General features: G+C 42.9%; 1 protein-coding gene across 1 annotated transcript in view; it reads left to right on the forward strand.

Annotated features, from left to right (window-relative positions):
- Positions 1-18,317, forward strand: part of SLC25A20 (solute carrier family 25 member 20) — a 31,846-nt gene that overhangs the window by 2,106 nt on the left and 11,423 nt on the right. Inside the window, exons 2-4 of the mRNA XM_032650456.1 lie at positions 4,609-4,701; positions 8,846-8,973; positions 12,330-12,420. Of these exons, the coding sequence (XP_032506347.1) occupies positions 4,609-4,701; positions 8,846-8,973; positions 12,330-12,420 (312 nt within the window). The remainder of the gene's footprint in view (positions 1-4,608; positions 4,702-8,845; positions 8,974-12,329; positions 12,421-18,317) is intronic.

The following is an 18,317-nucleotide window of genomic DNA, read 5'->3' on the forward strand; positions in this document are numbered from 1 at the left end:
TCTTGCTGGGCCTGGGTGGCGGATGTCATGATAAGACATGTGAGATTTATACAAAATCACAAAATGGTATCAGTCAGAAGTTTTGGTCTATTTCTCTCTCTACTAACTTGGACAGGTTGTGCCTGACCATGGAGGATCTGAAGACCAAATAAGGGATTTTGGATGCAAAGCAGCGGGAGCCTCTAGACATTTCTACTGTTGTGTCCCATAAACTCCTCAGATATGCATGTCACCTCCATTGCCTAGAGAGTGAGTTCCTTAGTATGGGACATAAGGCCTTAACAAAATCAAGAATGAGAAATTTAAAGTACTAGAGGAACAGCATGATGAAATGGTGTCTTGGAAAAGTTAGTATGATAGCAACCTGAGAAGAATTAGGAAGCAGAACTCAGAGCAGGAAAAATAGCAAGGAAAAAGACTGCAGAAGTATATAACTGGGTGTATCAGTTATCTCTGGTGGTGTAACAACTTATCCCAAAACTTAGTGGCTTAAAACAACAACAATAGGGACTTCCCTGGTGGTCCAGTGGTTGGGACTCTGTACTTCCACTGCGGGGGCCACGGTTCCATCCCTCGTCAGGGAGCTAGGATCCTGCATGCCGCACAGCATGGCCAAAAAATAATAATAATAACAAGTGTTATTATTAGGCGAGGATGTGGAGACCTCAGAACTCTTGTGCACTGTTGTTGGGAATGTAAAATTGTATAGTGACTGTGGAAAACAGTATGCCAGTTCCTCAAAAAATTAAAAATAGGATTACTATATGATCCAGCAATTCCATTTCTGGATATATACCCAAAAGAATTGAAAGCAGGGTCTTGAAGAGATATTTGTACACCCCTGTTCATAGCAGCATTATTCACAATAGCTGAAACATGGGAGCAACCCAAGTGTCCACAAATGGAAGAATGAATAAGGAAAATGTGGCATATACATACAATGGGGTGTTATTCAGCCTTAAAAAGAAGGAAATTCTGGGGCTTCCCTGGTGGCGCAGTGGTTGAGAGTCCACCTGCCAATGCAGGGGACACGGGTTCGTGCTCCGGTCCGGGAAGATCCCACATACTGCAGAGCGGCTGGGCCCGTGAGCCATGGCCGCTGAGCCTGCGCTTCGCAATGGGAGAGGCCACAACAGTGAGAGGCCCGTGTAAAGCAAAAAAAAAAAAGAAGGAAATTCTGACCTTGCAACCACATGGATGAATACTGTAAACATTAGGCTAAGTGAATTAATTTACTAATTAATAAACGAATTCAGTTTTATAAGGCAGAAAGAATTCTGGATGGTGGTGACAGTTGCACAACGTTATGAATGTATTTAATATCACTGAACTGTACAGTTAAAAATGGTTGAGATGGTAAATTTTATGTGTATTTTATGACAGTAAAAAAAAAAAAAAACAACCCAAACTGGGGGGATTTCCCTGGTGGTCCAGTGGTTAAGACTCTGTGCCTCCACTGCAGGGGGCGCAGGTTCGATCCCTGGTCAGGGAACTTCCGCATGCCATGCAGTGTGGCCAAAAAAATAAAGAAATAAAAAATAAAATAGTTAAGGAAAAAAATGGGCAAAGGATCTGAATAGACATTTCTCCAAAGAAGATATACAAATGGCAATAAACACATGAAAAATATTCCACATCATTATCCATCATGAAAATGTAAATAAAAATCACAGTGAGATACCACCTAACACCCACTATGATGGCTATAATTGAAAATAAATAAATAACAGGTGATGGGATGTGGAGAAACTGGAACATTCATACAATGCTCTTTGGAAAACAGTCTGGCAGTTCCTGAAAAGGTTAAACATAGAGTTAGCATATGACCCAGCAATTCTCCTGTGATGGTTAATTTTATGTGTCAACTGGGCTGTGGGGTGTTCAGATATTGGTCAAACATTGTTCTGGGTGTATCTGTGAGGGTGTTTTTGGATGAGATTAGCATTTAAGGTAGACTAAGTAAAGTAGATTGCCCTCCCTAATGTGGGTGGCCCTGTTCCAGTCAGTTGAAGGCCTCAATAGAACAAAAAGCTGAAACTCCTCCCTCCTGACTGATTAAGCTGGGACATTGGTCTTTTCCTGCCTTTGGACTCAAACTGAAGCATTGGCTCTTCTTAGGTCTTGAGGCTGCCAGCTTTCTTTTTTTTAACACCTGTATTGGAGTATAATTGCTTTACAATGTTGTGTTAGTTTATCTGCCAGCTTTTGAACTGGGACTTGAACCATCAGCTCTCCTGGTTCTCAGGTCTTCAGACTTGAACTATCCTATTGACTTTCTTGGGTCTCCAGCTTACTGATTGCAGGTCTTAGGATTTGTCTGCCTCCATAATTGTGTGAGCCAATTCCTTATAACAAACAAACAAATAAATAAATCTACATGTCCTATTGGTTCTATTTCTCTGGAGAATCTTGACCAATACAATTATGCTTGGGTAATATAATATCCAAGAGAATTGAAAACATAATATCCACACAAAAACCTGCACACAAAAGTTTATAGCACCATTATTCATAATAATAAAAGTGGAAAAAATGTAATTTGTAATTATCTGATGAGCAGATAAACAAAACATGGTATATTTGTACAGTGGAATACTATTTACTCATAAAAAGTAATGAAGGACTGATATATTCTACAACATAGATGAACTTTGAACACATTATGCTAAGTAAAAGAAGCCAAGTGTGAAAGACCATATATTGTACGATTTATTTATATGAAATATACAGAATAGGCAAATCCATAGAGATGGAAGCCATATTAGTAATTGCCAGGGGCTGAGAGAAGAGGGGAATGGGGAGTGACTACTAATGGGTGTGGTGTTTCTTTTTGGGGTGATGAAAATATTCTAAAACTGATTATAATGAAGGTTGCACAACTCTGCAAATACACTAAGAAGCACTTAACTGTATACTTTAAATGGGTGAATTTTATGGTATACGAATTATATCTTAATAAAGCTGTTTAAAAAAACCCAATACTGAACCAAAGACCCTCTCCTTCAACCAAAAGCAATAAAAAGATGCTGGCCAGGACTGTACTAATCTGAAGGATTGGCTTCTGTGTGGTTCATTCACAGGCTGGCAGTTAGTGCTGGCTGTTGTCAGGAGGCCTTCTTTCCTCCACACGTGACCTCTTCAGACTGCTTGAGTATCCTCATAACATGGTGGCTGACTTTCCCCAAAGCAAATGACCTGAGATGAAGACAGGCAGAAGCTGACCTTTCTGTCACCTAGCCTTGGAGAAGTCACATAGCATCAAAACCACTACATTCTGTTCGATAGAAGTGAGTCACTGAGTCTGGCCCACATCCAAGGGGAGGGGAATTAGGATTAACTTTTTTTTTTTTTTTTTGTGGTACTCGGGCCTCTCACTGTTGTGGCCTCTCCCGTTGCGGTGCACAGGCTCCAGACGCGCAGGCTCAGCAGCCATGGCTGACGGGCCTAGCCGCTCTGTGGCATGTGGGATCTTCCCAGACCGGGGCACGAACCCGTGTCCCCTGCATCGGCAGGTGGACTCTGAACCCCTGTGCCACCAGGGAAGCCCAGGATTAACTTTTGAAGGGGAAGAGTATCAAAGAGTTAGTGGGCATATTTGAAAACCATCACACTGGGTAAGAATAGGTGAGGACTTGGCCTAGGAGAAGACTTCAGATAGAGAGAGGAAGAAATTAGGATTCTGGAAGACTCTTGAAGGAACTCTCCAAAAACCTTGGTGCCTATGTGAATAAGAGGAGCAGAAGTAACAGGAAGTGGTCGGATGCTAGAGTTTCAAATCCTGAGAAAGAGGGTAGCCTGATGGCTCTGGCACAAATGGGTGATTCATCAAAAGGATGAGATTCTGGAGGTGATATGAGTAGGGACAGCTTCTCCAGGCAGTTTGAAATGTAGCCCAAAAGGTGGGGAGAGAAGGTCTGAAGATGGCTGAGTAAAAGTCATCACTGAGCAGAAGCTGAAGCCCTGGAATCTGAGTTTTCTAAAAGGGATAGTGGAACAGATGAGTAGGCTACTTAGCCTTGGAGGACACCTGGAGTAGAAAAGGAGACAAAGGAAGGAGTACCAAGAAGGGAGGTTTAAAGAGAGACAGTTTGAAGCATTGGATACATTAAAGGTGGAGAAGGATGAGGACCAAGAAAAGTAGGATCAAATCCACCTCACTCCAAAATATCTTTGTTGCGCACCTTACCTAACCACCGACAAGGCACTTCAAATGGGTGTGGAGAGTGCCTAGAGCTGAACTGAGCTTTGCATTCACTGGCACATGATTTGACCTCACTAAACCCAGCCTCCTCATTTGTAAACTGGTAGTACCTATTCCACTGGATCATTGTGGGATCCATTAGATAAGAAATAAATAGCAAAAGTAAGTGGCTGAGGAAATCAGAGGAACTGTGACTCTCTCCAAAAGCATGCTACTAATGACTTGTGAGTACAGGGTTTGAATAAACTGGAGGAAAGAGAAGTCTGATCCAGCAGATAAAGTGAATGCTGAAGACATGCACAGAGGTGCAGCTTTCTCTGTTAAGAGTTTAGCAGACAGTTGGGCCATTGCTACCGACAGGCAGTTCTGATTCTGGGAAATGACTGTATTTTAACTTCTGGTTTCAGGTCCGACTGCAGACGCAGCCCCCAAATTTGCCTGGACAGCCTCCCATGTATTCTGGGACCTTTGACTGTTTCCGGAAGACTCTTATGAGAGAGGTATGGAATCTTGGTGCTGGGCATTTCTCTTATTCAGAGGAACAGTTTCACAGGGTTGATTTATTACTTCTCTGGGGGATAGGGTGACTTTGCGTAGTTCTGTTGGAGGTCTAGCCCACAGCTGTGGCTCTCTCACTGTGCCATCCTATGCCCTCCTATTGTCATCGCTCTGGAGTCTTTGATAGTTCCAGCTACTGTTTTATGTGAATGACTGAAGCTAATAAAATGGTTCTAAAATGGTTCTCTCTTTTGGAAGGCACAATTTAGACCACAGGGAATTCATGAGGAATAGTTGGAGACGTGAAATAGAAGAAAATGCAAATCTGGATCAGTCAGTTTGACAGGGATCAGTGTCAGAAGTTCACATAAAATCTGGAGGAAGAGTCAGCCAGTCTGAGGAACAGTGAAAGAAGCTAGCAGAGTCTTCAAACCCCTAGACTAAACTAACTAAAGGAAACTAAATTGCTTTGAGGTTATTGAATTACATAGTAATTTTTCAGATATTTCTTAAAGTGAAAACATGGGATTTTAAAAAAGGTTTAATTACTAGTGATGTTTATTTCTGACTTCATTAGCATATATGTGACAAGACCTTGTTGAGAACTTTTCCTTTGTTTCCTAAAATATAACTCTAATATGAATAAATATATATGTAGTGTTTATTAAATATACAGAAACTGAGAAGCAGGTGTCACCTAGATAAAGAGGGGATGCTGGTGATTGATGGACTTGGTCTGGGAGGAAAAGTTGTTCCCAGGGTTCCTGCAGGACCCAGGCATGGGAGGAAGATTTTGAGGTGGAGTCTACCCAACCACCTATGCGTGAGACGATGCTGCCTTTTCTTCTGTAAGGCTCTCTTCCTTTCATCAGCCCAGAATGGAGTCTGATCGGTGTCCAGTGGAGTCTTTGGGCTTCAAGTCAGCTAAGAGTTCTCTGCCTTTACAGAGAGGCAGGATTACATGCCTCTTGGTCAGCAAATGTTACTGAGGACCTATTCAGCGCCTGGGCAGTGTGCTGGGTGCTGGAGACCTGGTGAGAATGGCTCATATAAACCCAACTCTCTGCAGAGTTGAATAGGCTTCCTTAGTTTATGTTTGTGCTTGTCTCTGGGTTTTGCTGTGCCAGATTGAGCTCTCTGCTTTCTGGTGCTGCCAGACGGGTCTTGGTTGTGCTACATGGAACTGGGTAGGCCAGACAGTGGAAGGAAGGCTAGAGGAGTTGTTGGGAGGCGTGGGTTTGGCCCTCAGGCCTTGGGCATCCTCTCAGCCCAGGTGGGAAGCTGTGGGAGGGGCTTTTGGAGGGCTTTGTCACCTGCTGCTTTTGCAGATCCTTCTCAGAACTTTCTCTTCCTATTCACCTTTCCTATTTACCTCCTCTGCACTTTGTCCTTGGTGAGTCTGCTTACAGCCTGTAGCAGTGCTAGACCTTTGCAGGATCTGGGAGGAGTACTGACGGGTACAGTTGTGCCCCTTGAGTTCTGGAAAGAAGATGGGTTGTGAATGGTCAGGGTCTGTAGCGAGGCAGGTTCTCCAGCCTAGGTCTGTGGACCCTCTCAGTGTGCAACTCCACCCTGTTTCTCCTGCTACTTTCTGTAGGGAGCAACTTTAACACTTTTGTGTTTTGTTTTAAAAATTGTCCCTTATTTGTATTAAAATGATACAAGCACTTAGTTTGCTACTGAAGGACTTGTAACAAAGTAGCCCTCCCACCCCAATTCTCTAGAGGTTACTTTCAGCTCTCTCAGTTATTAATGCTGTTTTCTACCTAGATGCATACGTGTATTTTATACATTTAAAAATGTGTTTTAAAACTAACACAGGGACTTCCCTGGTGGTGCAGTGGTTAAGAATCCACCTGCCAATGCAGGGGACATGGGTTCGAGCCCTGGTCCGGGAAGATCCCACATGCCGTGGAGCAACTAAGCCTGTGCGCCACAACTACTGAGCCTGCGCTCTAGAGCCTATGAGCCACAACTACTGAAGCCCGTGCACCTAGAGCCCATGCTCCACAACAAGAGAAGCCACCGCAATGAGGAGCCCGCACATGGCAACAAAGAATAGCCCCCGCTCGCCACAGCTAGAGAAAGCCCAGGCGCAGCAACGAAGACCCAATGCAGCCAAAAATAAATAAATAAATTAATTTTTTTAAAAATATAACTAACGGGCTTCCCTGGTGGCGCAGTGGTTGGGAGCCCGCCTGCCGATGCAGGGGACAAGGGTTCGTGCCCCGGTCCGGGAAGATCCCACGTGCTGCGGAGCGGCTGGGCCCGTGAGCCATGGCCGCTGAGCCTGCGCGTCCGGAGCCTGTGCTCCGCAGTGGGAGAGGCCATAACAGTGAGAGGCCCACGTACCGCAAAAAAAAAAAAAAAAAAAAAAAAAAAAAAACTAACACAACATTGTAAAGCAATTATACTCCAATTAAAAAAAAGAGAGAAAAAAATGTGTTTTTGCTACCTATTTGTGGTAGATGATTTTAACTCTTGCATTCCTTATCACCTTTCTGCCCTGCCCATATAATTTTATCATACTTTGTGGTTTAGTACAATTCGGTGTTTTCATGATTACAACTTTATATGTGTTTTTCTCTGTTAACTAAGTAATGTTCTATGATGTGCATTTCATTTCTTGTACAACTTTTTGTTTTTCTTGAGGTTGGGTTAAAAATTGCATCAGTTTCGTTTGCTTCTGTTTCTTTGAATCTCTGCCTCTGTCATCCTGTACCCTAAATGCCCTGTAGAATACCTTTTTGTTTGGTTTTCCACACTGCCTAAATAGTTATAATCTGTTGTTCCAATGTTTATTGTTTTGCTTTGTTCTTCTTGGAAAAAACAAACTCTTCCTGGAGTCCTCTATCCTCATACTCCCACGTAGACTGGTTTCTTCCCAGGCCCACTGTACCAGACACCATCCTGGAAATCCCCTTCATCTCTCTTGGGCCAAACTCGTGGTCTCCTGGGTCCCAGATCTTCCTCTTCCTTGATTTACTAACTTGTTTGGTTGGGATATCTATTTGTCTATTTATTGGCTACTACATAGTTGCTTTCATTATCAAACTGTACTAGTGAGAATTGATGTGCAGTCTTACTATTGTCTTTAACAATAAAAACCCCATGTCTTTTTTTTGGGGGGGCACACTGGGCGCCTTGAGTGATCTCAGTTTCCCGACCAGGGATTGAACCTGGGCCACAGCAGTGAAAGCCTGGAATCCTAACCACTAGGCCACCAGGGAACTCCCCTCATGTCTTAATACTTGGGAAATACAAAAATTTCGTACACCTCTAATGTCACCCCAAAGAAGTCACATTGTACATTCTGTTTTGTAGCCTGCTTTTTATTTATTTATTTATTTATGGCTGCATTGGGTCTTCATTGCTGCATGTGGGCTTTCTCTGGTTGTGGCGAGTGGGGGTTACTCTTCGTTGTGGTGTGTGGGCTTCTCATTGTGGTGGCTTCCCTTGTTGTGGAGCATGGGCTCTAGGCATGCAGGCTCATTAGTTGTGGCTCGTGGGCTCTAGAGCACAGGCTCAGTAGTTGTGGCGCACGGGCTTAGTTGCTCCACAGCATGTGGGATCTTCCTGGACCAGGGATTGGACCAGGGATCGAACAGGGCTCGAACCCATGTCCCCTGCATTGTTAGGCAGATTCTTAACCACTGCACCACCAGGGAAGTCCCTGTAGCCTGATTTTTTTTCACTTAGTAGTCTCTTCTCATGTTACAATGTGATTTTATGGCTATGTGATAGTCAATTTATGGAATTCCCATAATGTGTCTCAATCTCCTATTTGAGAATTTTTTGGTTCATTCCAGAATTTTGCTACTTAATAAATTCCTGATGTCATTCTTTTCTATATCTAAGTATTTCCTTAGAATACATTTCTAGACAGAATTTTCTGATGAAAGTGTAAGCTACATATTTCCAGATTGCCTTCCAGAATAGGAGCTGTTTTCAGTTTCTCCAGCAGTGTATAAGAAGACAACTATTTCTGATAAATGTGGGAGTATTCTTCCTTTTAAAAGCTCTCCTTGCTTGGAGGGGAGGTGAGGGAAGGAGGCCACAGGTCAGAGGACACACTGCTTCCCTGTTTCAGTGATGTAAAAGTTAGCTGTGTCTGTAAACAGCTTCCACTTCTGTGATTCCTTGCAGGGCATCATGGGTCTATATCGGGGCATGGCCGCCCCCATCATTGGGGTCACCCCCATGTTTGCCGTGTGCTTCTTTGGGTTTGGTTTGGGGAAGAAACTGCAACAAAAACACCCAGAGGATGTGCTCAGGTGAGTATTTACAATCCTGGAGGACTCAATGCTGTTCTGCCTGGTGGTGTGATACAGGTTAAGGGAAAGAACCTTGGCTGACAGGCAGTGGCTGTCCTCCTGGGTCCCCAGGGCTAGCTCCTGGTTGCTCCACGTGAGGGAGGTACTTGAGTTTTCCTTTGCCCTGTGAACCAAAAGGGAAAAAGAAAAACTCAGATCCCTCCCCCACCCCCTTATTAGGTTGTCATAATTTCTTCTGTGAGGTAGTATCGCTTAACTCCACAGCATTGGGAGGTCTGAATGCTAAAATGTGTGTAAAATGCCATGAAGGTACCTGGTGCTGCAGTAATGACAGCAGCGGCCTTGTTTCCCATCACCTGGTTGGGAGAAGGGAAGGTTCCAACTTTTGTTTTACTTCTTTTTTTTTTTTTAATTATTTACTTACTTATTTTTGGCTACATTGGGTCTTCGCTGCTTCACGCAGGCTTTCTCTAGTTGCGGTGAGAGAGGGCCACTCTTCATTGTGGTGTGTGGGCTTCTCATTGCAGTGGCTTCTATTTTTGTGGAGCACGGGCTCTAGGCATGCAGGCTTCAGTAGTTGTGGCACACAGGCTCAGTGGTTGTGGCTCTTGGGCTCTAGAGTGCAGGCTCAGTAGTTGTGGCACACAGGCCTAGCCGCTCCGTGGCATGTGGGATCCTCCCGGACCAGGGCTCTAACCTGTGTTCCCTGCATTGTCAGGCGGATTCCTAACCACTGCACCACCAGGGAAGCCCTTCATTTTAATAACATAATAATTTCAGATGTTGGTTTCTCTGGGTTTTTTAAAATTTTAATTAATTAATTAATTTGGCTGCATTGGGTCTTTGTTGCTGTGCATGGGCTTTCTCTAGTTGTGGCAAGCGGGGGCTACTCTTCTTTGCAGTGCACGGGCTTCTCATTGCGGGGGCTTCTCTTGTTGTGGAGCACGGGCTCTAGGTGCGTGGGCTCAGTAGTTGTGGTGTGCAGGCTTCAGTAGTTGTGGCATGCAGGCTCAGTAGTTGTGGCTTACGGGCTCTAGAGTGCAGGCTCAGTAGTTGTTGCGCACGGGCTTAGTTGTTCCACAGCATGTGGGATCTTCCCAGACCAGGGCTTGAACCCGTGCCCCCTGCATTGGCAGGCGGATTCTTAACCACTGCGGCACCAGGGAAGTCCCTGGTTTCTCTGTTAAAGTGACATAAATTAGTATATTTCCTTTCAGTAAACTTTAAGTTAGATTTGGGTATGAAGAGGCAGATGAGGCAGAATTATAGTTCAGAATTTACAAAGTAGTTAATGAAAACAGGCTTCTTGGGATGCAGGGGAATTCTGAGTTGAAACATGGGATGACAAGGCACACTCAGTCTGAGCCGTGCAGGCTGCCAACTCCTGGGAGGGGCTGCAGGCAGCACAGGACCCTGGCTAGGCTTGGGATTGGGAGCTCAAGGGAGGCAGCCCAGGGTGCCATGTGGTTGTTTTCTGTCACTACTTCAGGCCACAGCAGGCTGAGTAAGGGTCTGGACATAGAAATGCTCATAATGTGAAACTCTATTTTTGGAGTCCTTGTGACCCACTGAATGTGACCAGCTTCTATAAAAAGCCACAGGTGGCCCCAAATGTGGGTGTGTGGGGCTTCCTTTTGAAACTGTGTTTGACTGTTGGTAGTCCAAATGTCCTATGGACACATGTCCTCTTTGAGCACCTGGTCTTTTAGCTCATGTGCCAGCTCACACGGGCCATGCACAAGAACCCCCGTGGGGTCACTGCTAGTACTTCAGCCTGTAGGTTGTATTCCCTATATTATGGTGTCAGTCCTCAGAGAAGCACCCTTCCTGCTTAAGCAAAGGTTGAGACAGTCAGGTTCCTGCCCCCATAATCCTGCCGTGCTCTGAATCCTGAATGTCAACCCTGCCACCTTCCCCTCCCTGCAGTAGTGTTTGGGGACAGTATGGAAAGGAACATTACCAGGACCTCGGGTCCAGCACTCACAGATGCTTCCCTCATGTGGGGGTGAAGGGTGGCAGAATGGGCCACCCATGTAGGGTGTCTGCATGGTACCCTGTGCACACATAGACCCTGTTCAGAGGAAAGTCCTCAGTCCTGGGAGATGGAGGTATGTCCAGCCTAAGGTCTGGGCATACATGGAAGAACAGATGTTGGTCTCATGAGGTGAAGTTTTGTTGCTGAGAGGACTCCTCTTGGGGACAGCAGTGTGAACTGAGACTGTAAAGGAGGCCATGCATGAAAGCAAGTCTCCTGATTGTTGAACAGTCAGCTTGTGTGCTGGGCTTGCATGCCTGAGGTAGTTGTGTGAGTGCCTGGAAAAAACAGGACCATTGAGACTGGTGCCCTGGAAGGAAGGACCCGAAATGGATGTCTCCCTTTCCCCATTTGACATCTGTTCTCTGGGTTTTGGGCTCCTTGTAGTGTGGGACAGGCCTGAAGGCTCAGCTATCAGAGGCTTGGGGTTAGGAGGGGCCTGCGGCCCAGGCAAGAAAGTGAAGTTTTTCAACAACATTTGCTAAATTGTGGGGACACTATTGAAATGCTAATTGTAGCTCTGTACTCCACTGCCTCCAGACCAGTCTGGTATAGCTAATCTTAGAAAGAAAAGGAGATGCCAGAGGTGGGACAGGCCGTGACACCAGGAGCCTCCAATTCCACCAAATATTCAATGTGGTCCATTCTGTGAGGGCCATGGTGAGGATCCATATCTCTGGCCACTGGGGGACTATTCCCTGCATGGAAGGCCACAGGACCCATCATGTCTGTGGGTACCATCCCTGACTGGGCCCTTCCCAGCATCTTACAGCACATTCCTCACAACTGGCCTGGCTGGCCCCCTTAGCCTGTGGAAGTGGCCACAGCCATTCCTCCGGCCTTGACACTGTCCTTTGTGAATCTTGGCTTAAAATGTTCTCAGGCCCTTGGTGATCCAGAGGAGGCGAGATTGGAGGGGAACTGGGGTTGATTGAGGTCTGCATTCTGGGTTAGAGGCTTTTTTCCGCAACAACCCTGAACTTTACAGATCAAGGCTCAGAGAGGCCTGGAAACTCGTCCATAGTCACTGTGCATGGCAGGCCGGGGAGGAAACTTCTCCCATGGGTGAGGCCATCTGAGTGTGCATGTGGGCCTCGTGACCAAGCTCATATTGCTCTTGGCACTGAGACCCCTGCCTTGGGAAATTTGATGTCAGAATATACCTAGACCTTGGGTTTTGTGTGAAATATGCTTTATTTGTTCTGGACTTCTGCCCAGTCCAAGTACTTATTTTTTCTTTCAAAGTCCTCTTTGCTGGGATTGCCTCTGTTCTGGGTGGTTAGTCACAGGTTCTTGCCTCTTGTTTTTTTTTTCAATATAGCTACCCCCAACTATTTGCAGCTGGGATGTTATCTGGTGTATTCACCACGGGAATTATGACCCCTGGAGAACGGATCAAGTGCTTGTTACAGGTGAGGGTGTGATCTGGGGTGGGGGGATATGATTTGGGGGGAGGTGGCTAGCTTTTTCCATTGGGTATACAATTTTGTGTAGATGTTTATGTCCTTTCACCCTTTATAAAGACTTCAGGTCAGGTGTGCAAAACAGTTTCAAGTTTTTCAGGAACATGGAAGCAATCGTAGTAGAATCAAGAACCAGGACAGTGTAGCAAATCAAATGTCACACCTGTGACGGGTGAGCTCAGACTTATCCACCCTAATTAGCAGCTACTTCAGGAACTCTGAAAGGTAAGTCATGTCTCATCAGAGGTGGAAGGGAGGCTGCTCCTGCCTAACATGTTAGGTCTCTGCCATTTGCCCAAAGGCTCAGTGCCCTTAAAGTGTCTGGCTTGTTCCCAGGCCAAGGGTGTGAACTGACTGCCTGCCTTACCACACAGGGCTCCTTTTTAAAAAAGTGTTACTGCTTTTTTCTTCTAATGGCTGAAGCAATTTAACACACAGTCTTTACTAGAAAAATTTTGGTAATGCAGAGAAGCACACAGAAAACAATGTATTTATCACCCATGATACCACCCCACTGTTATGCTTTCTGTGTGAATTCTTCTAGTCTTTTTGGTAAACTTGTATTAAAAAAAGTTATCTTTTGAAATAAAATTGGGGTCACATATTGCAATAGTTTTGTAACCAGTTTTTTTCATTTGATATGTCACAATATTTTTGTGATTTTTTTTCTCAAGCGTCATTTTCTGTATTTTATTTCAATACATGGCTGTCATTTACCCAATAATACCTTATCTGGGGACATGACAAATTATATGCCATAGTGAAGATCTTTGTAAATAAGTCTCTGCATGTGTTCCTGATTATTTTCTTAGGATAAATGTCTAGACTTGAAATTAGTATGATTAAAGGTAGGTACTTTTCTTTTTTAAGGTATGTACTTTTTAAAAAGGTTTTTAGTGCATTTTACTAAATGGCCCTCCTATAAAAGTCTGTCATTTTCTATTCCTGTCAAAAGTATAAGAGCTCTTACTTCCCAGCAGATTCTGTGGCATCTAATTTACAATCTCTGCTAGTCTGATGGGTGAAAAATTTGCATTGTTTTAATTTTTCTTGCTTTTAATTGTCGGTGGGGTTAATTTTTTTGATGCATATTAGCTGTTTGTATTTTTCCTTTGTGAAATGCCTATTTGTGTTCTTTGCTCATTTGTTTGTTTTTCTATTGACTTATAAAAGCTTTGGACATGTTTGAATTTATTATTTTGTTTTATTTATTTATTTTTGGCTGTGTTGGGTCTTCATTGCAGCGCAGGCTCTCTCTAGTTGCCGCGAGCAGGGGCTACTCTGTTGCGGTGCACGGGCTTCTCATTGTGGTGGCTTCTCTTGTTGCAGAGCACGGGCTCTAGGCACGCGGGCTTCAGTAGTTGCAGCACACGGGCTCAGTAGTTGTGGCACGCGAGCTCTAGAGTGCAGGCTCAGTAATTGTGGCGCATGGGCTTAGTTGCTCTGCAGCATGTGGGATCTTACCGGTTCAGGGATCGAACCCGTGTCCCCTGCATTGGCAGGTGGATTCTTAACCTCTGTGCCACCAGGGAAGTCCCCAGTTTATTATTTTTTTAAATTTTTATACAATTTTTAAAGGTTACACTCCATTTACAGTTATTACAAAATATTGGCTGTATTCCCCAAGTTGTACAATACATCCTTGTAGCCTGTCTTACACCCAATAGTTTGTGCCTGTCACTCCCCTACCCCTAAAACCTTTGGACATATTAAGGTTATTAATTTCTTATCATATTTGGCAAGTCTTTTTCATGCTTTGCATTTTTCATTTAATTTTGTGCATTTTTAAAATTAAATTTTTTATTTTGAGATACTTATAGATTCACATACAGTTGTAAGAAGTAATACAAAGGGAAATAAAGAAATAAATAAAACAAAAGGATCCCATGTACCCTTTACTCAGTTCTTCCACAGAGGTAATATATTGTAAAATTATAGTACAATATCACAACCAGAATATTGACATTGTTACAGTCAAGATACAGAACAATTCCATCATGCCAAGGATCCTTCATGTAGCCCTTTAATAGCCACATTCACTTCTCATACCCCACTCCAGTCCTTAACCACCCCAGCAACCACTAATCTGAATTCTATAAACCTGTAATTTCAAGACTTATATAAATGGAACTATACAGTATGTAAACTTTTCAGATTGGCTTTTTCAACTCAACCTAATTTTCTGGAGATTCATACAGATTGTTGCTTATATGAATAGTTCATTCCTTTTTAGTAGTCCATGGTGTGGATGTACTAGAAATATGTTTAACTTTTCATCCATTGAAGGACATCTGGGTTGTTTTCAGTTTTTGGCTATTATAAATAAAGATGCTATAAACATTCATGTACAGAGGTTTTTCTGAGAAAATCAGTCTTCATTTCTCTGGGATAAATGCCCAGGAGTATAATTGCTGAGTCATGTGGTAGTTGCATGTTTAGTGGGGGTTTCTTTGGGGTTTTTTTGCCACACCACGCCAGCATGTGGAATCTTAGTTCCCCCATCAGGGATCAAACCTGTGTACCCTGCAGTGGAAGCGTGGAGTCTTAACCACTGGATCTCCAGGGAAGTCCCATGTGTGTTAGTTTTTAAAGAAACTACCAAACAGTTTTTTCAGAGTAGCTATATCATTTTACATTTCCACCAGCAATATATGAGTGATCCAGTTTCTCTGCATCCTCACCAACATTTGGTGTTGTCACTGTTCTTAATTTTAGCCATTCTGATAGGTGTGTAGTGATATCTCATTTAATTTGTATTTTCCTAATAGCTGAGGATGTTGAACATCCTTTCCTGTGCTCATTTGCTGTATGTATATCCTGTTTGGTGAAATGTTTGTTCATGTGGTTTGCCCATTTTCTAATTGGATTATTTGTTTGTTTGTTTTGTGGTATGTGGGCCTCTCACTGTTGTGGCCTCTCCCGTTTGCGGAGCACAGGCTCCGGACGCACAGGCTCAACGGCCATGGCTCACGGGCCCAGCCGCTCCGTGGCATGTGGGATCTTCCCGGACCGGGGCACGAACCTGTGTCCCCTGCATCGGCAGGCGGACTCTCAACCACTGCGCCACCAGGGAAGCCCATTTGTTTTTTTATTATTGAGTTTTGAGAGTCCTTTATTCTAGATACTAGTGCTTTGTCAGATATGTGGTTTGCAAATATTTTCTCCCAGTCTATAGTTTGTCTTTTCATCCTCTCAACAGAGTCTTTTGAGCAAACATTTTAAATTTTGATGAAGTCCAGTTTGTTAATTTTTCTTTTATGGATTGGGTTTTGGGTGTTTGGGGCATCAGGTCTTAAGAACTCTTTACCTAGCCTGCAATCCCAAAGATTTTCTAATATGTTTTTTCCAAAAGTTTTATCTATAGTTTACCTTTTACATTTAAGTCTGTGACTCCATTTTGAGTTAATATTTGTATTATGTATGAAAATTAGGTCAGAGTTGTTGTTTTTTTTCTTTTCCCTAGGGCTGTCCAATTGCACCATACCATTTGCTGAAGAGACTTATCTTTCTTCCACTGAATTGTGTTTGCATCTTTGTTAAAAATCAGTTGAGCATATTTGTGTGGGTCTACTTCTGGGTACTCTAGTTTCTTCCATTGATTTATGCATCTGTCCCTTCACGAATACTACACAGTCTTGATTAGTATAGCCGTATACTAAGTCTTGAAATTGACTAGACTGATGCCTCCCACTTTATTCTTTAAAAAAAAAATGGGGACTTCCCTGGTGGCGCAGTGGTTAAGAATCCGCCTGCCAACACAGGGGACATGGGTTCAAGCCCTGGTCCGGGAAGATCTCACATACCTCGGAGCAACTAATCCCACGTACCACAACTGCTCAGCCTCTGCTCTAGAGCCTGAGAACCACAACTACTGAACTCATGTGCCACAACTACTGAAGCCTGTGCTGCTTCACAACAGGAGAAGCCACCGCAATGAGAAGCCCCACGCACCGCAACGAAGAGTAGCCCCCGCTTGCCGCAACTGGAGGAAGCCCACGTGTAGCAATGAAGACCCAACACAGCCAAAAATAAATAAATTAATTAATTAATGAAAAAAAATTGTTCTAGCTATTCTAATTCCTTTGTATTGGGTTGGCCAAAAAGTTCACTCAGGTTTTTCCGTAACATCTTACAGAAAACTTTGGCCAACCCAATATTTCTATGTAAATTTTAGGGTAATTTAGAAAATTGAGAAAAATCTTGCTGAGATTATGTTAAACCTATAGGTCAATTTGGGTAGAATTAACGCATTATTTTGAGTCTTCCAATACATGGACATATTATATCTCTCCATTTATTTAGAACTTTAATTTCTTTCATCAGCATTGTGTAGTTTTCAGCATATAAGCTCTTAATGTGTTTTCTTATATACCTAAGTGCTTCTCTCTTAATTTGACTTTGTAAAATGGCATTGTAAATGGTATTATAATTTTAATTTTGTTGTCTACATTTTCATTGCTAGTTTGTAGAAATACAATAAATTTTTGTATGTTAATCTTGTATCATGTGAACCTTCCTGAATGCCCTTATTAATTCTAGGATTTTTTTTTGGTAGATTCCTTGGGATCTCCTATGTAGATAATCATGTTATTTGCAAATAGGGACAGTTTTATTTCTTCATTTCTAATCTATTTACCTTTTATTTCCTTATTTCACTGGCTAGAATTTCCAGTACTGTGTTGAATAAGAGTGATGAGAGTGGATATTTTTACCTTGTTCCCAATCTCATGGGGAAGTGTTCACTATTTCACTGTTAAATATGATGTTAGGTGTAGTTTTTTGTTTGTTTAGTTTTTTTGGCCGCACCACGCTGCATGCAGGATCTTAGTTCCCCGAACAGGGATGGAACACGGTGCCCCCTGCAGTGGAAGTGCGGAGTCTTAACCACTGGACCACCAGGGAGGTCCCAGATGTAGTTTTTTTGATAGATGCTCTTTATCAAGTTGAGAAAGTTACCTTCTATTCCTCTTTTTCTGAGAGTTTTCTCGTAAATGGATATTGACTTTTGTCAAATTCTTTTTCTTCATTTATTAATGTGATCATGTGATTTTTCTCCTTTAACCTCTTATACGGTTAATTACATCAATCGGTGTTTGAATCCTGAACCAATTTTGAATTGCTGGAATAAACCCCCCAACTTGGTCATAGTTTATAATTCTTTTTATATACTGCTGAGTTCTATTTTCTTATATTTTGTTAAGTATTTTTGCATCTATAGTCATGAGAGATACTAGTCTGTCAGTTATTTTTCTGTCTTGTCTTTGTCTGGTTTTGATATCAGAATAATGCTGTCTTCATAAAATGAATTGGGAATTGTTCCCTCTTCTATTTTCTGAGAGGGATTATGTAGAATTGGTGTTAATTTTCCTGTAAACATTTGGTAGAATTTTATAGTGAAACCATATAGGCTTGGAGATTTTGGGGGAGGAATTATTAAATTATGAATTCAATTTTCTTAATAGTTACAGGGCTATTCAAATTACTTATTTCATATTGGGAAAATTGTGGTCTTTTTTTTTTTATATTTTATTTATTTGGTTGTGCCAGTTCTTAGTTGTGGCAGGTGGGCTCCTTAGTTGTGGCTTGCCAGATCCTTAGTTGTGGCATGTGAACTCTTAGTTGTGGTTGCATATAGGATCTGGTTCCCTGACCAGGGATCGAACCTGGGCCTCCTACACTGGGAGCACGGAGTCTTATCCACTGCGCCACCAGGGGAGTCCCTGTGGTAGTTTTTGGTTTTGTTTTTTTATCTAAGTTGTCAAATGTGTGTGTGTGAAGTTCTTTGTAGTATTCCCGTATTGTCCTTTATACATTGGCAGATTCTGTGGTGTTATCTTCTGTTTTAT

The sequence above is a fragment of the Phocoena sinus genome, chromosome 11 (genome assembly GCF_008692025.1).
Source record: "Phocoena sinus isolate mPhoSin1 chromosome 11, mPhoSin1.pri, whole genome shotgun sequence".
Taxonomy (NCBI): Eukaryota; Metazoa; Chordata; class Mammalia; order Artiodactyla; family Phocoenidae; genus Phocoena; species Phocoena sinus.